The sequence below is a fragment of the Mchenga conophoros genome, linkage group LG22 (assembly GCF_057382185.1).
Source record: "Mchenga conophoros isolate Kocher_MC1m ecotype Shallow Benthic linkage group LG22, M_conophoros_male_GT1.1, whole genome shotgun sequence".
NCBI classification, from domain to species: Eukaryota; Metazoa; Chordata; class Actinopteri; order Cichliformes; family Cichlidae; genus Mchenga; species Mchenga conophoros.
The window spans coordinates 27,676,377-27,701,687 of record NC_140546.1 but is presented as its reverse complement, the minus strand read 5'-3'; the positions used below and the strand labels follow the sequence as shown (position 1 = coordinate 27,701,687).

General features: G+C 42.5%; 2 protein-coding genes across 2 annotated transcripts in view; both read right to left on the bottom strand.

Annotated features, from left to right (window-relative positions):
* Positions 1-153: 153 nt before the first annotated feature.
* ints3 (integrator complex subunit 3) lies at positions 154-16,589 on the bottom strand. The gene is made up of 28 exons (XM_085261311.1): positions 16,280-16,589; positions 15,628-15,711; positions 13,849-13,932; positions 13,659-13,772; positions 13,283-13,367; positions 13,128-13,194; positions 12,875-13,016; positions 12,561-12,788; positions 11,015-11,206; positions 10,842-10,929; positions 10,657-10,736; positions 10,445-10,536; positions 10,254-10,360; positions 9,993-10,112; positions 8,641-8,770; positions 8,498-8,552; positions 8,278-8,381; positions 8,024-8,188; positions 7,786-7,939; positions 5,734-5,802; positions 5,577-5,652; positions 5,376-5,489; positions 5,253-5,301; positions 4,984-5,151; positions 3,792-3,892; positions 3,637-3,709; positions 3,405-3,561; positions 154-3,329 (listed from the first exon to the last, which is right to left on the bottom strand). The coding sequence occupies exons 1-28, from the start codon at positions 16,361-16,363 to the stop codon at positions 3,252-3,254; spliced, it is 3,060 nt and encodes a 1,019-aa protein (XP_085117437.1). The 5' UTR covers positions 16,364-16,589; the 3' UTR covers positions 154-3,251.
* Positions 16,590-20,264: 3,675 nt separating this feature from the next.
* The window catches only part of npr1a (natriuretic peptide receptor 1a), a 33,399-nt gene continuing 28,352 nt past the window's right edge, over positions 20,265-25,311 (bottom strand). Inside the window, exons 13-22 of the mRNA XM_085261310.1 lie at positions 25,114-25,185; positions 24,793-24,952; positions 24,552-24,707; positions 22,694-22,862; positions 22,199-22,345; positions 21,991-22,114; positions 21,571-21,639; positions 21,312-21,486; positions 21,099-21,197; positions 20,265-20,614 (exon numbers count right to left, since the gene is read on the bottom strand). Of these exons, the coding sequence (XP_085117436.1) occupies positions 20,469-20,614; positions 21,099-21,197; positions 21,312-21,486; positions 21,571-21,639; positions 21,991-22,114; positions 22,199-22,345; positions 22,694-22,862; positions 24,552-24,707; positions 24,793-24,952; positions 25,114-25,185 (1,317 nt within the window). The 3' untranslated portion in view covers positions 20,265-20,468. The remainder of the gene's footprint in view (positions 20,615-21,098; positions 21,198-21,311; positions 21,487-21,570; positions 21,640-21,990; positions 22,115-22,198; positions 22,346-22,693; positions 22,863-24,551; positions 24,708-24,792; positions 24,953-25,113; positions 25,186-25,311) is intronic.

The following is a 25,311-nucleotide window of genomic DNA, read 5'->3' as shown; positions in this document are numbered from 1 at the left end:
TACTTTGAAATCTGATGATTCTTTCTGATACACCCTGTATTTTTTCTTTATTTCAGAGGTCACATAACTTAAAAACTTTGAACACTGGAGAATTCATGAAATGTAATGATCAGCCGACCACACCAGGCTTCATATTAAACCTACTCAGGGCAGTTTGTGATATGATGTTTAATCGTCATAATGTCCTCTCGATTTCCATGTACCTGTGGTCCTCAGGGGAAAAAAGGTCCCCATTTCATTTGAGTGTTTTTTAAAGTATAAAGTATAAATTTTCAATCAATTCAGTGTTACACTTTAGTTTTACTTAACACCAACACATTAACACAAAATTTACCCTACATTTTACATTTTAGGGCCACCCGACCTTGTTTACATGAAGTATACTCTGTTTTTGAGCGAAAACAAAATGAGACAATAAAGTATTTAAATGTTTATATTATTATGACTATCTGAATAACCACAGAGTGTTGTATGTTGATTTTTAGTGAGAATGTTTTTTTTAATCATTTACAAATTTTAAATGGCAGCACATAATCACACCTGTGGTCCTCAGGGGTCAAAAATGTCCCCATCTGGTTTGATTGATACTTAATTAATATAAAGTGGATTTTCCCCCACTTTTAATTAAAACTTAATTCAAACACTTTGACACTATTTCTTTATTCCATTTCAAATTTATGTCTGATAAAACCTCATTTATACGAAATGTTTCAGGTGTTTTCAGGTAACAAAATAAATAAAATCATCAGTTATTGTGATTATCCTTTCACAACCAAAATTGGTTGCTTTAACAGATGATCACAGATGGGTATATGTCGAAGTTAATTTGGGAAGCTGTTTTTAAACTACTTCAAGTTTTTTACTGGCAGCAAATAATCACATCTGTTGTCCTTTGGGCTCAAAAATGACCTCAACTGGTTTGACTATTTATAAAGCAGTAAGTATAAAATATCATTCATCTCTGTGTTTCAAGGTCTTATTCAACTTTATTCTGACTCATTACATGATATTTTTCTGTTTTGGCATGGTAGGAACACCAGGGCATGGGTCTGAGTGAAGGCAAACTTTCATGAGAACAAAGGCGTGTCCATATTTGACACAAGTGCAGGAGGAAGCTCAGGTTTATTCCTCTGTACTGGTCCCATCATGGACAGCTCTTTTTCTGCAGTTGCAGGCCAAGGGCATATGAAGTAAACAAGGTGTTACTGGTGATTGTTTTCTTTTGGAAACCTTCTGCAATGTTAGGGACAACTCGCGGCCAGACGGTTTGCCATCATACACTCCATGTACAGCTGTACCTGGCATCACATACTGCCCATGTTTTTATCTTATTCAATCTCTGTGTGCTCTAGTCTGGAGTTATTGCCTAGGTGTCCTTGGGCAAGTTACTGAACCCCAACTTGGTCTCTGATGCATCCATTGGCATTTGAAAATTAAAAAGCATAATACAAGCAGAATACATTGTATATAATGCTTTCAGTACTCGAGTAGAAAAGCCACTGAAGGAGTATGGGACCTGGCATATGTGCTTGGACTGTGGTAGATTGTCTTTCTCTTTGACGCACGAGAGAGTCATGCATCGTCTGTCACTGGGAAGGATAGAAGACCAGATCAGTGTTTCCTCACATTACTGCAAATATTCCTGTCTCAGCTGACTCCTCTTTCTTGCTTGATCTTCATCATAATTGAAATGGATGATGTGTAGTCCTCTGACACATCTTCTATTTCAGTTTCACATTCTGAAAATTCAAGAAACTTCAAGAAGCCCAGTCACTTTCTCTCCAAGCTCCTCAGACTACCATGTCCTGGATTGATGAGAACCTACTTGAACATAGTTCAGATTCTTCATCACTTCCTTCACTTCATAGCCTTCTTCCACTTCTGCAGGAGGGTGATGTGCTTTTTCAGAGAAAGGGTAGCATGTAATCTAAATATTGGCAATATTTTCTTTATCTTCTAACCCTGGATCTTCCTGAAAGTTGATTCGTCCTTCTCATTATACTAGAGGACAATATATGCTTTGCTCTACTGGTCATTCCTTTCCTCAACATGGTAAAAAAAAAAAAAAAAGTATGCTCACAAGCCTCCAGTGCAATGGAGGCTTGTGAGCATACTTTGTGTATGTATTATTGTAGGGTCTACCTTACAATATGAAGCACCTTGATGCATCTGTTGTTGTGATTTGGCGCTGTAAAAATACAATTGAATTGAATGTAGAGCACCTGCCTCCTCATTGGGCTGCCTGTTGTTGTTGTTGTGGTTGTTATGACCTTTAAGCAAGACCATTGACCCCACACATCAGTGATTCAAGATCAAAGATGTTTGAAAGCAGTATGGTGTGAAAATACGGCTCTTTGCAACACTTTGTACTTTGGGCACATTTTCATCCCCGAGGACAATAAAAACCCCATAAATAAAACAAATTACTTAAAACTTATTCCAATCATGCATAGCATAGTACTGAATAACTGTTATTTTCAGACCATTTGATGAATAAAAAACACATTTTTGATAGCAAAAGATTTCTGCAGAGGACAAAAATGTCCCAAGGACAACACATGGGTTAATTCTGAAACTGTCCTGCTATTGGCTCAGTCCAGCTATAACAGAAATGCAATGACATCACTGCTCCTCACTGGCTGCTCCGTGCTCTCACCGTTTTATTACCCAGCTTTAAGTCAGTTCACTTCTGAGCTGCTTCGTCTGTTCTGTTTTTTACCCTCCTGCATCTGATGAACGCCACGAAAAGGTGTTAAAAGGACCTTTGCGGCACACCCCATTCCCCTCCACCCTCTCCACCCCCATCAAACTCCCAATAACAGACAGCTGAGTCTGAAACCAACCATCAGTTTTTATACAAAGAACTCATTGACATGACGGAGCTTTTACTGCAGGGAGCCAAACAGGAAGGAGGCGCTAAAAACAGCAAGAAGTGAGGATTTTCCAAAAAAAAAGTACAACCCATCCCCCCAAAAAAGGAACAAAAATCATCATCATCATGTCTGCTGTTAAAATCAGTCTGAGTTCCTCCTTCCCCCAGTGCATTGTGGGAGATCAGCCACACACAGTGACCTTTGACTGCTGGTCTCCATGGAAACAGCACATTAAAAGTCAGTTCATCACATGGAGTTAAAGTTGGCAGCATCTCAGAGCTCCACCTCCCAGCAGCAGTCAGTGCATGTCATCAGGAAGAGACATGGTCTCTCCCAGTACATGGAGCAGCTGGCATGTGATCTTGTTTGGAGGTTCCTTCAGTCACTGTCAGAGCCAACAGCTGATGATCCTTTCCGTTTCCTCTTTGGAGCTTTGGGCTTTGAGTCCTCCTCCTCCTGCAACAACATAACAAGATCAGAAACAGACCTGAACCAAAACAAGACTTGAACGTGTATAGAGGGGGTACATACAGAGCCGCTGCTGGATGCACTTTCTTCCTCATTGTTGGTGGGTGGAGCGACTCCCTTCCTGGAACGAGGTGACGAGGCTGGAGCTTTACGGCGCGACTTTGGCGGCTTCGTCTGAGAGTCCTCGTATTCCTCCGCCAGGGCGAACAGATCGCTGAACCTGACAGGGAAAATGAGACGTAAACAGCAGTGTTGTGATGTAATCGTTTGTGTGTGTCTGTGGGAGTAAATGTACCTCATCTTGTGGGCCTCATCACAGCTTGCTTGGACGTGCTGCAGAGCCTGAAGTATCGGAGTCTGAGTGAAGACTGACAGAGACATACAGACATTAGCACATTCAGGTCATCAGTAATTGGTTGACAATCGAGAACTGTGTGTGAGGGTACTGACAGTTGTTCTTGGTGTTGCTCAGACTCAGTCTGAGGTTGTCCATGTGCTCCAAGATCTGTTCCAGGGTCAGCTGAGCCAGTTTACTGCTCGAACTGCGCAGACTGAAGACAGAATAACGTTAACAGAACTGACACTACAGACAAAGAAATGAACCTGAGAAGTACAGATGAACAGAGGAGGGGCATGTCCCAGTTCAGGAGCTACATCCTTTAAAGGCTGCATCTGAAGGCGTACAAGGCTGCCCCAATTCAAAGGTTTCAACAAATGTGTTCTCCTTTTACCTGAATTTGAAAACAAGTGGGGGGGGAGGTGCGCGGTATGAAAAGGGAAGAAAAACCAACAAGAACATTTTTCAAAGGGGGGCCTAGCAAAAACAGTTTGGGAACCACTGACTTAATGCAGCTCAGGTTCCAATTGCTTACAGATATAAAGTATGTACATTTTTTTATTTTAATTTGTGTTTTAATCCTGCGACTTACCACACATTTGATTTCCTTTGTCTGAAAACGTTTTATATATTTTGGGGTAAGTTCATCAACAGCTGGTTTGTCCAACTACAGGGCTCAAGGCCCGGTGTCCTGCAGGTTTTAGATATCACCCTGGGTCAACACACCTGAATCAAATGATCAGTTCATTACCAGGCCTCTGGAGAACTTCAAGACATGTTGAGGAGGTAATTCAGCCATTTAAATCAGCTGTGTTGGATCAAGGACACATCTGAAACCTGCAGGACACCGGCCTTCGAGGCCTGGAATTGGACACCCCTGATCTACAGCGTTACATCATATTTTATAAGGATGTTGTGTTTTTGTATCATATAGCCACTTACTTGTGGCCTTGTGGTCTTTGAAGAACCCACTCTGCATGGGCCGAGTCCTGCAAGTGTGAAGCCCCTGATATGGGACACAGCTGAGGAGAGCCCCAAGAAGTACAGATGCAAAGAGGGGAGAGCCCCAGGCAGAACTCACAGTCCTCACCTGTTTTTTTTTTACGTCCTTATGTCATCGCCTTCAAATTGTCCTTTTTATTGTAATTTCTGTTTTTACGTTATCCTAACCTCTTCTGTCTTTTTTCTCTCATCTATTTGTGCCCTCATCTGTTTTTCTTTTCTTACCTGTCTTTTTAGAGTTTTTCCCTCAACTCAGTCTCCTTCTACGTTAGTCACTTTTTGTGGTTAACTCTCTGTGCTTACCTCTGTCTCTTGCGGGGTTGGTTGTTGTTCTTGATCAGCTGGGCCTTTATGTTTTCTGCCAGTGTGTCGTCGTATTTGGTAGCCCAGTGTCTCAGGATGCTAGTGGCGAACTGGTCTTCTGGGTGACAGGGACGACTCAGGACCATTTTCACCATCTCTTCGCTGGGCCTGTCACAAAAACATGAAGGGATGTTAACAGGGACACAGAAACACAGCTCAAATGCGGAACAGAAACACATGTGAAATGGGGTGTCTGCTATGTGTCATACTTTTCTCTGCGAAGCTGCAGCAGCAGGCAGGACAAGGCCTCAGGGTGCTCTGAACCATAAACAGAAAGGAGGGTTACAATCTTTCCTTTGCTTTGTGTCCCTGTCTATTGAGGATTTATTCACCTTTGTATTTGAGGTGCTGCAAGATGGGGATGATGGTTTCCAGGGGAATGCTGTGGGCCAGAAACAGCTGCCAGGTGCTATATTGCTCGAAGGTCTCCCACTCGAGTGACTGAACTGTGGAGATCGAGGATAAACAAGCAAATGAAGATGGACCATGGCCCGAAAAACTGAAGAGTCAAACTTTTAATCCGAGTTTCTCACTGAGGATGTTGAGCACAGAATCTTTCCGGAACATCACCAGGTTCCCCATCATCACGTGACACATCAGCTCCTGTAACTGCACACACACACAAACACACACAGATGAGACATGGTTTCCCAGCCAGAGCAGCGGGGACGCACCGATCAGGTTTATTACCTGTGTGGAGTCGATAACGGCGACGATCATGTTGAGAAGCTCGCCACTCCGCAGCGTCTCATCTGGAAACTGAACAAGAGCAGGGACCTTCATCAGAGTACTACATTTTCAGTGCTCACACACACAAACTACACCCTTTTTGGCTCCTACCTCAAAGCACACTGTGCGCTGTCGATCTTACGTGCTGCACAATAATGTTTAACATTTAGTATTTACTGTTATATTCCCATCGATCATCATGATGTTGTTTATTCTATTGCTCTCAACAGGTGATCCAGGTGATTGATATATGTATTTTTTGTCTGCTTATTTTGTTGGTTTTTGTTTTTTGCCCTTTATCCCCGTCCCTCTTCTCCGCTGTTTTTTCCCCCCCTCTTTCTTTCTCCCTTTTCTTTTCCTCATTCAAGTCTGTCCCGTATCTAACAAGTGAAAATAAAAAAATAAAATAAACAATAAAAGGTGAATCAAATAGACCATTACGGCAAGGCTGGGATGGTTTATTTGGTAAAGTAAATCCGTTGGGCATCTTTCTTCGCCTTTAGACAATAATTCTGATGGCAAAAGAGCCAAACGGGACAGGCAAAAAAAAAAAAAGAGTACTACATTTTCACGTCACATAAAAATGTCATATTGTGATACCATTTCTATAGCGATGCCATACTTTTATGTTCCCTTGTCCCGAGACAAGCCCGGGCATGTCTGAGAACGAGTGACCCAAGACATGATGTTCCAGTTTGATGATGTTTAAGAGTTCAGTTAGTTTAATTATTGTTAAGCTGTTATGTTGTACTTTTACTGGTTAGGCTACTCTTGTACTTGTGTTTGTCTTATGCTGGGTCACTACTACCGCACTCCTCTGTTTCAGTACAGTCAAACATTAAATCATACAGTGTGTCCCCAACAGTGTTGGTCAAGTTACTTGAAAAAAGTAATCAGTAACTAATTACTGATTACTTCCCCAAAAAAGTAATCCAGTTACTTTACTGATTACTTATTTTCAAAAGTAATTAATTACTTAGTTACTTTTTAAAAACACGATTTACAACCTGAAGAGGTGATAAAGTGATAGATCTTTCAGCCCAATTCTACTTTTTCTGCATAATCCATCATACAAAATGTAATCAAATGGAAAAGTCTCTTTTTAAAACTTGTTTTATTAGTTTTAATCTTAACTTTATGCATCAAGCAAAAATGTAATTATATGCAACATTCTCTGACTTGAATTAGTTTAACATTTAAACCTATTTTCTGCACATTCCAGCACATAAAATAAAATATTTTTTGTGTTTACACTCAGTCTTTCAAATAGATGCAAGTAAAACACAGCAGAAAATAAATAAAGTCAAAGACTAGCGGTCCTGTTGCTCTATTTTCACCTGTAAAGCAGGCGGAGGTTTACCCTGGTGCAGTTGAAGAATCCGCGAGTTTCTCTGTGAGTTTCCCATTACGTCGTTGCGCACTCGGTGCTTGCTCGGAAGTTTAGGGGTTTTTTTCGCTGTAAAAAGAAGTTTTCTTCCCACGCACGATGGACGCTAATGTTTTTGTCACTTTTTATGGAATCAAACTCAAAGTAAGGTCAGTGCTTCCACGCTTTAAACGCTGCACGCTCATACTCTCTCCCACAATCGATATGTGATCCACTGTTGATCTGCACACAGCTGTTGTCACGAATGTCGTGCTTGCTTACGTCACTGTCATGAGACATTCTTGCAAAAAATCACGGTTTTAGTAACGCAGTAACGCAGCGTTCCTACGGGAAAGTAACGGTAATCTAATTACTGTTTTTGCAATAGTAATCCCTTACTTTACTCGTTACTTGAAAAAAGTAATCAGATTACAGTAACGCGTTACTGCCCATCTCTGGTCCCCAATGACAGCAGCTCATTGGAAAAGAAGGATGGAAGTTTCAGGAGCATTTTAAAGGACATGAAGGGAAAAAATAAGTTCCTGGAAGGATGCTCTTAAATCAGTACTTCTACTGTGTGAAGATTTTCTGGCTGGTCTCTTTTTTAGAGACTTTTTGTGGTGCATGTAAGACTTGGGTAAGCCTACCTCAGAGTAAATTGAGGGTGTGAGGTAGCAGAGTAGCCGGACGTCGTCCTCCTGACAAGCCTTCATGTCCATCATCAGACAAGTGTGGAGGTCACCAAGTGCCGTCGCCTGAGCAAATGACTCGTACAACATCATCTTCCCATTTGCTGCTTTACTGTTGACAGACACAGACATGGAGTTTAACCACGTTTCTCCTATCAACATCTGTGACAGCAGCTTTTTTGTCACACCTGCTCACCTAGCCTTCAGGTAGTACAGCAGGTGATAACCGATCTTTGGCTGCTTCTGGTAAAGTTCAGCAAGCATGTCTAGCAGAACTGAGAAACCGCTGTTGTCCTCTTGCATGGTGACAAGGTTCCTGAAGATCAGACAAACGGGTTTACAAACCGACTCCTCCAGGGACCTACAGAGAAATATAGACGGGTCATCAGAGAGAGCCAGACATGAGTCAATAAGGAGAGAGAGAAGGGGACAGAGTCAGTCTGATCTTACTCCTCCGTGATCTCCTCCGGCAAGACTTCTCCTCTGAAATGATCTTTGAACAGTTCGGCCAAACAGGAAGCCAGAGCTGACATCTGCTCTGTGTCAAAGTCCTCCTGTAGGACAGAACACAACATTGTACCAACATCTCTTAACACTGAAGCCCTGCAGCTGGCCGCACTCTTTTCTGATAAGCCACGAATTACTCACTTAACTCAACAAGATAGCTCACCTCCAGGATGAGATCCACAATCTCCTGCATCACCTCACACTGAGTCTCTGTGTCACTGCAGAGGAAGTGTTGCTGTCAGTTAACAGGAAATGACCTTGATGTAACATCTAACCTGAGGACCTGAAAAAAGACTGGACTTTCACCTGGTCTTCTGAATCTGCTGCACCTTCTCCTTCATTGTGTCATCTAATTGGTCAAGCCAGGGTGTGATATCAGCAGGCTCCTCAATCACAGCCTCTTTGATTGGATGAAATCTGAACTCCCTCTTTTTTCCTGAACAGTGATGGGAGGACAGGTGGTCAAATACTCTACTTCCTGTTTGGGGTGAATTGTTAGAAATTTATAGTAAAACTTCCAAATTATGAATTGGAAATTGAATTTATATTTATAAACTCACAGCTCATATTTCTTCCCCAAACTGGAATACCACACCAGTTAAATCCAGGATAAAACAGGTTATTCTGGTTTAAAGTAGTTTCTAAACCATTTTAAACTGTTTTATTCCAGGATACAATTTATTTCAATTAAACTTGTTTCATTGGTCCAACTTGTATTGTTTTGTTTACTCCACTTTAAAATAAATTCATTCAGTTTTGTTCAGTCATTTTGACTTATTTGCATAGAAAAATATAACTGTTAAATTTAAACCCCATCATCTCTATTTCATGACTTAGTGTAGTTAGGTGGGGCTGCAATGGTAGTCCCAATCACCCCTTCACTGCAAACCGCCTCTCAATTTTACATACATCTTAGACACTGAGGGTTTTGCATGGTGCAAACATTGATGGAAACTGCTGACAGTCTCTTGTTTGTGTTGCATTTCTCTTATTGCTTCACTTTAATAGTGACAAACATCTTCATCAGAATTCTAGGGCACGTTTTGAAACACTCCCATCCAAACATGTATGTGCAGTTACACATTCGCTGTAGACTGAGCAACTTCTTGTTGGCAGTTTTCAATGTCTGTATTTTGGCCAAAGTTATAATTACCAGATTCGGATCCACATTTACTTTCCTGATTCTCGTTATGAGTTTTTTAAATTACTTAAATCATAGAAGGTATGCAATACTGTACAACAGATTAATGGGACAGCAGTGGAGAGCCTTCAGGACTTGCCTTAGAATCCTCTGGTTTAAAATATGTCTTCAACATTAAAGTAATCCAGTGACAGTTGTCAGTATTTCTGCTGCACAACAAACAATAACTTAATAATTAATTCAGCAAATGTTATTTTTCAAATTGTAAACAAACACAGTTTAAAACAGCATTTCTGTCATTGCCAGTGTAACTCAGTTTAACGCAATAACCTGAACAACAAAGTGACCAATCCCATTAGGACCCCATCCTCATTTGAGCTCCGCCTACAAACTGTCAAAAGTAAATTTACTCGCATGAGAAGGATTTCTCCCTGAACGCAGGGAGCTACCAGCGAGAGCGTGGAACTGTAACAGCGCATGCAATCAAGTCATCTGAAGTTGTTTCTCCAGGTGTTACCTTTGTTGTTGACTTCCTCCTCATCGTCACTGAAAGTTGCTTCTGTGTTGTCGTAGCAACTCTCCTCCTTGTCCAACACATGATTGTCCATCTCCATGGAAACAGACTCCTCCATCTTCACTGCATAATTGAAAAAAATAAAGTGAAAGAGAGGGAAGAGGTTAATGTTTGTGTCTACTCACCTGTGTGTGTGTGTGTGTGTGTGTGTGTGTGTGTGTGTGTGTGTGTGTGTGTGTGTGTGTGTGTGTGTGTGTGTGTTACCTTCAGTAGGAGGTGATGGTGGGCTGCAGAACTCGGGGAATCTTTCTCTGAGCATTGACCGGAGCTCTCGGTCCAGCTTTGGGTTATCAAACAGTGGAGCGAGGTGACTGAAAGAGAGATCAATAACCAATAATCAAAAATGATCCCTGTGATAGAGTGGTCAATGATCAATAAATATTGATGCTTCTTACGCCAGGACCCTCTTTTCCATAATGAAGTTTAGCGAGTTGAAGACACCCTGACGGACCTGAGACTCCAAAGGAGGGAAGAAATGAGGGATGATCTGAAGAGGGGAGAAAGCAGACCAACAATAAGAGGAGAGAAATTAAAACCTGGTAGTGTGTGTGTGTGTGTGTGTGTGTGTGTGTGTGTGTGTGTGTGTGTGTGTGTGTGTGTGTGTTACCCTGCACATGAAGTCCAACAGCGTTGCAGTGATGGCAGGATGAGGTTTCATGGAGTGATGCATCACCAGAATGGCTGGCTCTGAAACACATCATCACAGGTGAGTGCTGTTTTACCTGTCTACCTAATAACATGATGACATCATCTCTGACCAACACCACTCTGGTGTAGCCTAAATTGTGTTACCTATGTTCATGATGCTGTCCTTCTCAGGGTTGAAGAACAGCCAATCATAAAAGAGAGCCAGCTTAGCATTGGAGGCCGCCACGTTTGACTGCAGTCACACAAATCAATTGATTATTAGTTATTGACCTATAACAATTCCTGCAGATTGACAGCCTGAAACCAGATCCCCTTACCGTGCAAGTGGTTAGCAGCCAGCCAATAATAGCCCAGCGTGGCAGGATATCAGAGCTCAGGACCTCATTGGATGGATGTACTACCCCGCAGATGTAGCGAATCAGATCACAGCGTAGTGATTGGCTCTCTGCTGTGGACAGGTACTGTCTCTGAAACCAGTCCTGGTACCGTTTCTGCTGCCCAAAACGCACCTGAGCAGAGATGGAGAAAGAGTCAAAATCAACTGAGTCACAGGTGGAGAAACACCCAAATCACAGCATTTAATAACGTGGTTGAGGTGAGAGTGCGAATGGCACCTTTGTCTGACCTGTTTACCTGCTGTATTTGTTTTGTTGGAGGCTTTTGCACTGGTGAGTATGACTGTCAGGCTCTACTACACATCTGAGCTTTTAAGAAATATCACAGCTCTTCTTTTGTGTAACCTGGTGAGCCACTCTCTCAGGGCCCTATATATACCCTTTAGCTGACCTCCTGTGAACGCAGAAGAAGGAAGGGGGGAAAAAGGCTGGAGTCCAGGCGATATTGGTGATGATGATTTGTTGCAATTGCCAGTGCTATTTGATCAGCATGGTGTTCCCTGATTCATCAGGATACTACATGTTTTCCTCCCTGGATGCTTTTGCAGGACCTGCTGTCTCTGTCAGGTGCTGACAGCCACCGTGCTGGAGGTGAAACGATCCTCCAGCTCCTCGCAGGACAGCACTGATAAATGCATGGTCCATCTCATCTTAAATGATCCTAATCAGACCAGAAACTTGGTTTTCTTGTCTCTGACAGAAACAGATGCTACAGATAAACCTGCAGCTAAACGGACTGTAATGGACTCTTAACTTAACTTGGCATGTGTTCAGGTCCCACTCACAGCAAGGGGCTAACACTGTTGGATCTTTCAGCTGCCTTTGACACAGTAGATTGTGGTATCCTGAGTGACAGCCTGCAATTGTGGGTGGACATCTCTGAGTCAGTTCTGGGCTTGTTCTCTTTCTGTCTCTCTCACAGGAGTTTATTTTCCCACTTTACCTTGTGATGTGTCCCAAAGTTTGATCTTAGGGCCCATGTTGCTTTTCCTGTATATGCTTACACAGGGACACATCTGAATGATTTTGAAGGCATCTTAAAGCATTGTTACGCAGATGACATCCAGATGACATGCGGTTCCAGAACCCAGAATTTAGCCAAGGTCTGTCTCCTTAAGAGCTCTCTTGTGTCTGTGAACTACTACATCATTACATAACTATTACACCTCTGAGGTCACCTGATCAGTGCTTGTCCAGTTTAAAGCCAAAACGAGACTGAGCTTTTCAGATTTTGAATTCCATATTGTGGTACTAAAAGATCTGGTGGTGATAGTTTCAGTCATTATGTACTACTTATAAGGTTGGGGAATCCTGCAGTCAGGTGAGACTTGAGAATGAGTGAAGAAGCAGATGAACAGAATCAACTTCTGGAAATTAGTTATGTGGAGAACCACTCTAACATAATTAAATACAGAGTGGTACCCTCTTCTTAAAGATCATTACATTTATGAGGTAAAAGAGGCTTTACCCTGGAGGTCATGAACAGTAGTTTGGTCTCCATGTCTGGTGTGAGTCGACAGGCCAGAAACTTCCTGGAGGTCCGAGCCGTCAGTAGTTGGAGGACACCCGTGAACTGAGGGCTCAGGACTTGAGGATTGTGCAGCAGGTCTCTCCACAGCAGCTCCATCTCTGGGATCCGAGCAACATTTTGCAGCAGACGAACCAGATCTCTGCCGATGATTAGACAATCCATGAACTACAGACAGAGAGAGGTCATCAGTGTAAAGAGAAGGCGTTAAATACATAACAGACCACACCATACTTCCTTCCTCTCCTTATTACCTTCTCCCTCAGCATGCTGATGCAGAAGTCCACTTCTTTCTGGCGCAGAGGCAGCAAGTTCGGAGCTCCGTGGTCCACAATCAGGCGAAGGTAAGTGTAGACTGACATCGCTATGAGCATCCCACTCTTCAATACCCACTCTCTGGAGAGACACAAATAATCAGCTGCTGCACTATAAAAACCCACTCTGGGCTCTAACAGAGACAGAAAAAAGCAGCTGATACTACAGTCTGAAAAAAACAGTGAACCATACTTCTGCTCGAGCAGGATATCCAGGACACTCTCAGCCAGCCACAGGTTTTTGGTGGAGATGTCTCCGCCTGTGCAGAGAGAACAGTGACATTACAGTCAGAGCGAGTGGTGACAGGATTCGTGGTTTCAGCTCAGGTAAAAATCCAAGTGTCTCACCTGCAATCTGTTTCAGCAGTGTCATGATGACGCCATCAGCTCCCATCACGCCACTCTTCACCAGCTCTCTGACCAGCCACACTAGCTGCACACACACCAGCACTTCATTAGTAACCACCACAGTCAGGTTCAGGTGAGATCCCACATTTAAGACCAGGACCTGAGGAGGGACGCTGCTGTCCTGTCCTCTCAGGACCTAACCTGGTCTGCCTCTGTTCCTTCACAATGGTAAACACGGGTCCCTGCTACCCAAAACACTTGTATATAACTGTGTGCAGTTATCTTTGTGTGTGTGTGTGTGTGTGTGTGTGTGTGTGTGTGTGTGTGTGTGTGTGTGTGTGTGTGTGTGTGTGTGTGTCCACCTGTATTGGTTTACCTGTGTTCGGGGGACGTCTTGCAGTTTCAGGAACTTCTCCATCAAGATCTGGTTGATTTTAACCAGGACAACGTTCATCCCATCTCTGTTGACCAGTGCCAGGTCTCTGTAACACTATCACCACACATAGTGATGTTATTGTAATGTCAGAGTCGCATCAGACATTACCCACAATGCTGCAGAAACTCACCCTCTGGGCCTGAGCCGGCTCTGTGAGGACCAGTGTGAAGAGACCCAAACACACCTCCTCATGCTGTTGCTGACCTTTACATGCCTACAGAACAGGTAAAACAGGAAGTTAGACACAAATTACAAAAATATAGTCTTTTCATTTTCAGGTCTCAGAAAATCAGGAAGGTGTCTGGTTCCAGCTGTTAAACACAGAGTAGACTGAATGAAGTGATTCAGAATTGGAGCACATTAGAGAGACTAGAGATTAGATGTTTCCAGCTCTGACATCCAGAAGTATTTGGACAAGGACACATTTTTGTAGTTTAGTCTCTGCACACTACCACACTGAATTTCAAATCAAACTCTCTGCTTTAGTTAAAGGAGTATAATAAAAATATTGCAATAAGGAATTCCAGGAATTTTTTATTCACAGTTCCCTATTTTCAATTTCATGGAGAGACCTGTTCTTTTGTTATTTCATTAAGTTAATATAGATCTGGAGTCGATTCCAAGGATTGTATTTGTATTTTATAGTCACTGAAATTTTCTATATGAGGGTCAAAGAGATGTCAGTGTAAGTGAAGGAGGTCATTGTTAGGCTGAAATACCCAAATGAACCAGTCAGAGAGTAGGGCTGTGCGATATGACCAAAATCTCATATCCTGATATTAAGACATCTATCGTCCGATAACGATATAAATCACAAAAATGTAACATTTTCTGTAAATTCTGTGAATCTCGGGCAGCTCAACTTGCGTGAAGTGTTTCCAGCTGCGCGTCATGTACCTGGAGTCGAGTGTTTTAACCGATGCATGAAACGATACATTTTCAGACATAAGTTGTAACAGCCGCCGTTTTCTTTGTGAGTATTTATTACACAGCCGTAAATATTGCCGTAAACAGTTTATTTTGCGACACCACGAAACAAACGATAGCGTAAAATGAAACGATAGACGTTTTTATATAGTCATCCGATATATATCGTTATATCGAACAGCCCTATCAGAGAGAGCTAAATCTTTAGACGTATCCAACAATCTGGTTCATTCTTGAAAAGACTGAATGCACCAAGCAGCAACAACAAACCAAGACCACAGATACATTAAAGAGCATGGTGACAGAATTATTTCCACAGTTCAGAAAAACCACCATCTAACTAAGTCAGGAATAGTGTTAAGAAGGCAGGAGCATCATCAAGCATCACATTCAAGAGACAATCAAGAAACACTTTAATAACAGGAAACAAGGTTTGCACCTTGTTGAAAACCAAGAAGGTGTAAACCACTGGTGGTCATCTGATTAGACTTTGCCAGATAGCATCAAACACAGCCAGCACAGTTCTGGAAAAAAAAATGAAACTAAGATGAACCTGTACCAAAACAATGGAAGAGAAAAGTTTGAAGAAGGAGAGGAACAGTTGATCTGAAGCATCCACACAATCTTTGTGGACTGCTGATAGAAGCAGCAGGATAATGTGTGGAGTGTGCAGCGTTGTACTCCCTCACATTCTCACTGATGCTGCAGAACTGATCACACTTAGCTTCACAGAGGAGCTACAACTTACAATACAACTTTATTTATATAGCAAATTTTAAAAACCTGCGGACACCAAAGTGCTTTACAATAGAAATAGGGAAATTAAGACATGCCTGCATGTAAAGCTCCTGCAGCTCAGACTGTGCCCCAGGAAGGCTGAATGCACAAAATGTGTTTATGTTAGCTCCAAATGCTACTCCGTTTCTTCACATGGGTGGAAGTCATTAGTAGTATCAGCAGTAGTAGTACTGATGTTTCTTACGTTGGCCGTGAGTGCGTCATTGGCCTCCCTCTCTGACAGTCCATTGGTCAGTGCCTGGACGATTCCAACACAGCGCTCCAATCTCTGCAAGCAAACACAGCAATCAGTGTAAACAAGACAACAAACACTAAACACACCGACAACACAAGCACAACAAGAATCAATGCAAATACGAGAAACACAAACAGAAAATAGTAAAGATTAAAAAAAATAGCATCAACTAGTCGATCAGCTGACGGCGCCCCACAGAAAAACTGAACTTTATCAAACAGCACTCACAGTTAGCGTCTGACAAGTGAGACACTGCGCATGTCACTTTTCTTATGTTCGTATGTTTACGTAGAGTTAGCATGCTAAGCTAACTGATTTGGTTTTAATGAGCCCCGCGGTTCGGTCCGCAGTCCCTCACACCGTGAACGACCACGACAGCAGAGACACAAATTCCACACCTCCGGTAGCAGTTCCGAGTCCCGCAACGTACCCTTCTGCTGAGCTAACGCTATGAGCCTGCTGCTAGCCGTGCTAACCGTCTAATAAAATGGTACCGCGGAGTCTTTATACCAAGGCTGCGCTGTCTGCCCATAAGCCCGCTCTGTCCTGGTTTAGTCCGGGTTTAGTCTGCCTTGAGATCAGCTAAACAGCGTCAACCTACCTCCTCCAGCTCGTCTTTGGCGTCCAGTGGGGTGGATACCAGGAGCCGGCCCTGCGGCTTCGCTTTCGCCGGTGCAGGCTCCATCTGCTCCCACTGCGCCTCGCCGGGCCCCGCGGAGTTGAGACGGACTGGGACTACCTGTGCTGGGGGGCGTGATGGGTGTCTGTGTCAGTATAACGGAGGATTTAGGGTCGGTGCCTTGCGGTGAGCCGCTTCGGACCTTTAATGTGTGTTTTCAGAACTTTTTCGGGGTCAGTTCGGACCGTGAGTCCCACTCTGTCCGACACTGTAACATAACGGACGTCCGCACTGAGCCAGCAGGGGGAAGAGGCGGGACCGCACACGCCGCCGACCAATCATTTCACTTACACCACAGACTGAAGTGAGCGTGGACCAATAACAGGAGCGAGAACCTGGAGCCAATCCTCGATCGCCTATACTGAAGGCCAACAGCATGGAAAGGGCTTCAGCGTGTTTATAGTGTTGTAGAGCAAATATTGAAGAACTGTAAAGTACGCAGTACTTGTCTGCTTACTGCACTTAGACTGCTGTTATACCACCTTTTGAGATACTTTTGAAGTATGTACAAAATAATAATAAAAAAAAAACTGGTTTTCTTCATCCCAAATGTCAACATCTAACAAGTAAAAACCAGTAACAACATAAACTCAAAAAGAGGAATGTGAAATGGAATGTTTAAAAGATGGTAGTGAGACCTCCTGTGATGGAAGGTTTGGAGACATTGGCACTGACAAAAAGACAGCCAAACAAATGAGCTGCATGGATGACATTAATTCCTAAATGTCTCAAAACCTTTTAGAACCAGGCAGAGAAAAGATAGAAATAGTTGTTGTTGGTCCAAAAAGTCAGAGACAGAAAATTTGTTCATATTTATCATGCATTGTTGTCTGTTGGTACAACTGAGGAGGATAGTGGTATAGGAGGAAATGGAGATGATGATTCACTGTGGAGACCAGCAAAGAGAACAGTGGGAAGAAGAATAATCCAGATTTTTAACCACATTTGACTACTCTGCAGTGGGCTATTTTGGAACTAACATAACGGACGTCCGCACTGAGCCAGCAGTGCGGACGTCCATTTCCTCATATCTATTAGTTTTATTATGGACAAAACAGGACAATATAAAGTAAAGTAAAAACAAAAATCAATCTGCACACTCTAGGAGAAAGAACTGGACCACCTGCACATTCCACTTCCAGGGTCTACTTAGCCATGAAGCTCCTGGTGCCGTTTTTGAGCAGATGTTAATAACAGAGGAGATTTGGAGCACTGCAGAGTCGGCAGAGTGTTGGTGACTTAAACTTGGTCACTTAAACCTCACCACCCAGTGACCAACTATGTAACTTTACATGGTCTGACACTTCATGGCTGAGTTGCTGTGGTTCCTAAATGCTTCCATTTTGTAATAACAGCACTTACAGCTGATCCCAGAACATCTAGGAAGGAAGAAAGTGTATAAACTGATTTGTTACAACAGTGGTCGATTTCAAAATACTTTAGGTTTAGAAAAACTGCTGGATTGTCTAAAGTGGACTGTATTGTTTTCATAGACAAATTCATGTTAATTGATGTGGACTTGAATACATGTTACTGACATGAAAAATGATAGAACTATCTGTGTTAATAGGTATACTCTAAAACACTTCTTCAGTAGGGAATCAGAGAAGAGAAACACACAGAACTTCTTGCTAGCAAGGGCAGCCTCCCGAACTGAGACTCGCGCTGAGAAACTGCCCCGGTCTTTATTTATACTTCAGTGGGTGCTTGTGTGTGTGTGTGTGTGTGTGTGTGGTGTCAGAGTGTGACCCCATAAATGACTTCCCGAAACCTGCTGGCCTCGCAGTCCAGCAGTTCATCAAACCAAAAGGCACTTAGACTAAGACAGATATAGCTACGTTAATCCTACCGTAAAACAATAAGACAAGGTACGACCTCTCCCATACTCCTAGGATGTGGGGGTGAACGCCAGAACACCCTGGAATGTTACAGACCTCCTAGGATGAGACATTCTTTCAATATGCCACCAATTATATACTTCTAAACACAAATGATTACATGCAGTATTCTACCATATGCAAACTTATATCATTAAAAGATTAGAATAGAATAGAATAGAATAGAATTCAACTTTATTGTCATTGCACATGCACAGGTACAGGGCAACGAAATGCAGTTTGCAGCCATCCAGAAGTGCTTTAGTGATATAGATATATTACAATATGTATTAGCAATAATATAGATATGTAAGTATATTACAGAAATGGGTCTATTATGATATGTTATAATGTACACGGTATGAAGTATGTTGTGAATATTCTATAACTATAAGTATGTACAGGCTGTAGTGAGTACAAGCTATGTACAGGATATGAACAGGATATAAATATGAAAAACTATACAGAATATGAGATAAAAAACTTTACAGAAATCTGAGATATACAGTTATACAGAAATGGGAACTATGCAAGTTGTAAACAGTTGTAAATTATACTGACTACTAAATACAATTTTCCGTTGACAATCTGAGTAGCTGCTTTCCTTTAAAAGTCATGTTGAGGAACTAATGAAGACATTGAAACCTGAGGCTCTCTTTTAGAAATCTCTGTTTAATTGGTAGGTTTCTCATTTTACCTCTAGTGATGCACAGTGGTGGGTGGATCCGTATGTGTTTGCCAACTCCTGCATTTATTTATTGTCTTGCATATTTATCACACTTATATGTTTAGATCATTAAACACATTATTATATTAGACAAAGATAACCTAAGTAAATACAAAATAAAGTTAATAACTGATGATTTCATTTAGAAAGGGAAAAAATATTTCACTGTCTGACAAAGTGAAAGGCTAAAAGATCTCAAAAAACAATCAGGCACATGCCACAAACAGCTGAGAAACAAAGTCACTGACATCTATGAATCTGGAAAGGTTTACAGAGCCATATCTAAGGCTTTATAACTCGAGTGAAAAACGGTGAGAGCCATTATCCAGCTTGGAACAGTGGAAACCTTCACAGGAGTGCCTGGCTTACCAAATTTACTCCAAGAGTGGATTGACAACTCATCCAAGAGGTCACAGAAGAACCCCTAACAACACCTAAAGAACTGCAGTCTTCAGTTGTCTTGTTAAGGTCAGAGTTCATGATTCAACAATCTGTCACATCTGACATCAAACTAGCATCATAGTAACTTTAACATATGGTGGTGTGATGGTCTGGGACTGCTTTGCTGCTTCAGGATGTGGACTACATGCTGTAATTGATAAAATCATGAATTCTGTAAATACAGAAAGAAAAAAAGTGCTTGCATGTATGTGTGTGAGATGTAGTATAAAGAACTTTGAGTGCTCAATTTGAGTAGAAAAGGGCTATATTAAAAACCAGTCCTTCTACCAAGTATCGAGCAAAACACCATCTTTCACAACAGCAGCTTAAAGTTACAATTCACCCTTATGGCTTGTTATATTTCACACGAGTGACCATTCATAACCACTGGCAATGGCAGCAAACCTAGAAGCTGTAGTACTGAGAAATATTTTTGTGCTGAAATCACAGTGAACATAAAGTTTTGACACAGTACAATTAAATCCTGAAAAACTGAAATAAATCACACATTTTTAGGGATTTTGCAACCTGAGTAACCCTCATCATTCAGGCCACTCACACATGGACTCTATTCTCAGACCAAGTCCTTTGCACTCTGTCCAAGCACTCGATCCTCTAATGTGTGCCTTTGTTTTGTTTTGTATATATCCCTCTCGATAATATATATTTCTCCTGTTTGTTATTTATTCCTGCTGTCTACTATTTATATTTAATCTGGCACAGTTGGTGTGGAGAACCCATAATTTCATTGTACATGTGCAATGACAATAAAAGACTATTCTATGAACTTAAAACATGCAAAAAAAAAAATCACCTGATGTGGCAAATATGACAATGGATTTATTGACAATAAAGGCACACAGGTAGCAAACACAGTTTATTGTTGTATTTACACATTTTCTTCCTCGTGATTAATTTATCTTACAGTAAAACATTTGCCTATCTTTGTTTTTCTCTACAGTCTTTGGTGAAAGTTCACTTAGTCTTTTATCTGTCATCTTAAACAATGTTCTGTCCAATTAGATGGGAAGATGAGGAGGCGGGTTCTTGATGTCCTCCTGATCTTTTAGTTAGTGGCGTTCTCTCCCACCAACCAGTACGTCCTCATGCGTCCTTTCCCTTTCACTTCAATCTCTCCTCTGAGCTGCAGCTGGAAACAGCTGAACTCCTGCAGAACCTGACGAGTCGCCTCCGACACGTGAATCTTCAGAGCTGCAAAGACACAACAACGCATTACGTCACACCTGGCCGAGCAGGGGATAAAGTGCTCAAGTACAACCACAGCATGACAAATATGTAAGGTCCCAAAACCTGCAGTTCCTCTAATGTTCACCAAAGGCTCCAACAGCAAATCAGTCAGCATAGACACCCATGTTAAAACTTTAGCAGAAATAAACATGTTTACAGCCTGACACACAAACTGGTTTGGCCTGTGTAAATAATTTCTCCCTTCATAACAACTGTAAGAGGGGAGGCTGAAAGTCACCTCTGGCTTTATAAAAATAAAATAGGCAGCAGGTGCAACAAACCAGTATGTGGCTACATCCATCTTTTAGATTCACTTTATTCCTAGAACATACACTAAATGATGTTTTTGTCTTTCGCCATCAGAGTTGATTAGACTAAAGAACCAATCAAGTTAGACCTGTCCTGGTGGACACAGACATGTGATTACTTAGCAGGAAGCAGGCCCTACCCTCCCCAGTTGACTCCATGCGTGACGCTGTATTGACCGTGTCTCCGAACAGACAGTACCTCGGCATCTTCAACCCAACCACGCCAGCACATACCGGACCTGGTGACACACACACCAACACTAAGTCTGCACTGTTCTTTTACTGTAGTGTAATGATAGTAGTGATAGTAATGCCGTGTATTGTAGTATTTCTGGCTGCAGTGTATGTAGTACCGCTATGGATGCCAATGCGGAGCCGTAGCTGCTGATTGGGTCGGTGTCGGATCTGGAAGCTCTTGACAGCTTCCAGCAGGGCGAGGGACATGCGGGCGACCTCTCGACCGTGAAGTTTACCGTTCCTGGCAGGTAGTCCTGAGACCACCATGTAGGCATCACCGATTGTTTCTACCTGAAAGGTGAAGATGTACACGGTAAACTGATCTGACTCACAGGTGGGATGTAGCTTAGATTATCTCAGTTTAGCAAATTGTACCTTGTATACATCAAAGTTGTCTATAATGGCATCAAAACAGGTGTACAAGTCGTTTAATAACGTCACAACCTGCAGGAGGAAAACGCAGACACAGAAGGTGAGTGAGATTTCACACCAAAACAATCAGAAATGTACTGCAATAATAGCTCAAACCAGCAGATGGCAGCCTTATGTTTGCACGTTGTGATCTGAATGTATAGATCAGGCGTCTCCAACTCCAGTCCTCACGAGCTACTGTCCTGCAGCTTCTTCAGCATGCCATCAATTTTGGCAAAGGCCTGGTCACAAGCCACTCATTTGATTTAGGTGTGTTGGAACAAGGATGCATCTAAAAGCTGCAGGACAGTACCTCTCTCCAGGACCTGAGTTGGAGAACCCTCATGTGGATGGTTTCCCTGTAGCTTCCTCCGGGTTAACAACCTGCAGTGGCGTGCTCTCTGCAGACAGAGTGGTGAAGCCAACGATGTCGCTGAAGTAGATGGTGACAGAGTCAAACGCTTCAGCCTGAACTGTCTCTCCTCGTTTTAACTGCTCTGCTACAGAACTGACACATAAATAGGATGTTATAGTACTGCAGTATCCAGTATTTAGTGTAGTATTCAGGGCAGTAGTACTGAAGTATAGTTACTGTGGGAGTATCTGGTACAGCAGGGCCTCCGCCTTCCTCTTTTCCTCATGATAGGCCTGCGTTCGCTCCTCCACCAGCTCCTCCAGGTTATTAGCATACTGCTCCATCCGGGAGAGCAGATTGTCCAGGATGTTAGAGCCATATCCTCTGAAGAGACACATGATTGGACAGAGACAGACAGGGTGACAGGTGTTTGGCTTTCTGTTTTGTGAGTGACCGTTTTTCTACATATTTCTCTCATTTCTCAGCCTCTATTTTAGTGAAAGAACAACATGAATATTTATATTTCAATATTTCTTTACTGGCTGATTTTACAGAGTTACCGGGGACGCTCTCTGCCAGCTCTGTTTAGTGTCCAAACAGAGAGCTGAATAAAAGCTTTGTACAGCTGAGAGCATACTCTGAGATGTTTTGCATGTCTCCTGCTTCAGCATTAATCAGAGCATCATAAAAACCTGTCTCAGAATAAATGTGGGTCCGTCGCCTCTCCCTCACCTGTGCTGCTTCCTGAGCAGGATCTTGATGGTGTTGAAGTCGGGACGCTCGCTCGGCTCTTCACTCCAGCAGCGCTGCATCAGGACACCGAGCTCCTCACTGTGACTGTGGAAGCAGAGGGAGGGGCGGAGGGGTGGGGTGCCACCATGAATCACTGCCTGCACAATCTCTGTTGGAGGGAGGGGAGGGGGGGGGGGGGGGGCATTGGTTGCAAAAGCACACACGTTCAGCAGTAAGAGGTAAGTAGAAACACAAACACTTAAAAACGCTGATGCTCTAATTCTAGAAGACTCAATCCTGTGAATCCTCCTTTGTCTGATCATTTCTTAACATATACATTTACAATAATGGATTACACAGCATTAATACATTATTGGATGTATTATTGGGAATACATTTAATTACAGCAGATGTCTTTCTAAAAGGGTTGTAACTAAGTTTAAGGATATAATTCCTCCACTGTTATCTTCTTCAATACCATGTGCCAACAGAGTGCAGAGTAGCTACGTGAACTCTACCCCCACAATGGTCGATTATCTTTGAACTTGAAGATGTAAAATTATTACATTTGACAGCTGTGGCTGTCAAATGTGAGGGGGACATCCATCCATCACCATACACAAACCTCATGTCATTGAAGTAAGTCTGAAAGAAATCAGCTGATAAACAAATCTACAGAAGCTCCAAACACAGGCTCAGATCTCTTTCATCCTCACGAGGCTGGTTCAGGGTGCTCAGAAAGTCCTGGATGGATTTCCATGAAACAGGATGAACTTTTGGAGTCAATCCTAATGTGGATCCAGGACATTTTGGAGTGATAATTTACCATTGTGAGATAGGTAGGCCTGAGTGCACAAGCAGTGTTCACCTGGAAGTGCTGAAGTATCAAAACAAAGAAATGGTCTGTCTGCTAATTAGACTGGTTCTTATACTTGAGTATGCAAAGCACTTTATACAATATACCCTATTCCCACCTGCTTTCAAACATTCACACTCCGATAAAAACATCACAGAGCAACTCGGGGGGTTGTATCTTGCTCAAGGGCAAGTTGTCACGCAGATCAAGCAGTTAGGGATCAAATCACCAATGTTCCAGTTAGCAGATGACCTGCTCTACAGCCACTCCAAAAGTGAGCACAAGTAAGAAACTGATGTTTTTAGAAGTTCAGCTGTCAGAACAGAGCTCAGGTGAAGCTGAAAAACGGGGGGGGGATCAGAAGTGTATTTCATTAGCAGCAACAGGAGGGAATATAGCAGTTAAAATGATTATGACCACCTGACTCCAGACAAAAACTTTAATTTTTGTTTCCACACGTTGAAGTGAAATAACACAACTCTTCTGTCCTTCAGTTGTTCTTACAGTGAAAAAACTGCTAATTGGTTTGGGACTTGAGAGAGGTCATTGCCGATGGCACCAATTTAGAGATGATAACTCCATTAGGATTGTAGTTGAACTCGAGCAGAAATATCCATGTGAGTAAAGAAACTGGCTGTGGTGCCTGAAGCTGATGCTATTATGAGGTTGCTGCTCGATTCATGCCTCAAATTAAAGTGGAAGATGCTGTAAAACGGTTTTTGGTGCTGTGACATCGCTACAAAAGAAAGCTGCCAAGCATCTAAAAATGGAGCTTTGTCTATCACCTTCTCCCTTATATATTAGAAGCTCAGCATGCGGACAATTGGTGTGAATGTCAAGTCTCGTTTATTTGTCCTACAGCAGCGACTCAGGTCAGACACACATTAATCTATTGACCTATTATTGTAGGGTCTTTATCTTACAATATAAAGCACCTTGAGGTGACTGCTGTATAAATAAGGTTGAACTGAATTAATTTAACCCTGAGAAACACACATTCACCTTTAGGGGAGAGAGAGTGTGAGTCGAGGTAGAAAACTCCTCTGAGCAGAGCCACTTCCTGCAGGATCACTCCAAAACTGTACACATCCCCCTTTTGTGTCCCACAGTTCGGAGGACAATCTATCCTCACCAGCTCTGGAGCTGTCCACAGCTTCCCTGCCAAGTGATCAATAACTGATATCAGTGAAAACAACATCCTCATAGACAGTCTTTAATGTAGAGCGTCAGCTTCAATACATACGTGCATAGTAAGCATGTGTGTCCTCGGGGCAGTTTCTGGTCCTAAGACTCTGCAGGCCATAGTCAGTGATTTTCAGGACAAAGCGGCTGTCCACCACACAGTTGGACGATTTAAGGTTACCATGGGAGATGATGACGCTGTTGTGGAGAAATGCCATTCCCTGGAGGCAAACAGACAGACAGCTGATTCAGGTGAAAAGTCTGAAGCTCTCTAGAATCGAAACATGAGTCCAACATTGATGTCAGAGACCTCGTTCATACTTTTTCATTTACATGTGTTTTCTGTAACCCCACCCCCCAAGCCAAAGAGACAAGTTTTTACCTTGACAATGTCATTAATGAGAGAGTATCTGAACATCCAGTCCAGTGTGATGCTGTCACTCTCCATCAGGTCCTGAGGGACAGACACACACGCATGTTGGCCATTCAGTCCAAGTGAGGTCCTCAGCAGAGATGGGCAGTAACGCGTTACTGTAATCCGATTACTTTTTTCAAGTAACGAGTAAAGTAAGGGTTTACT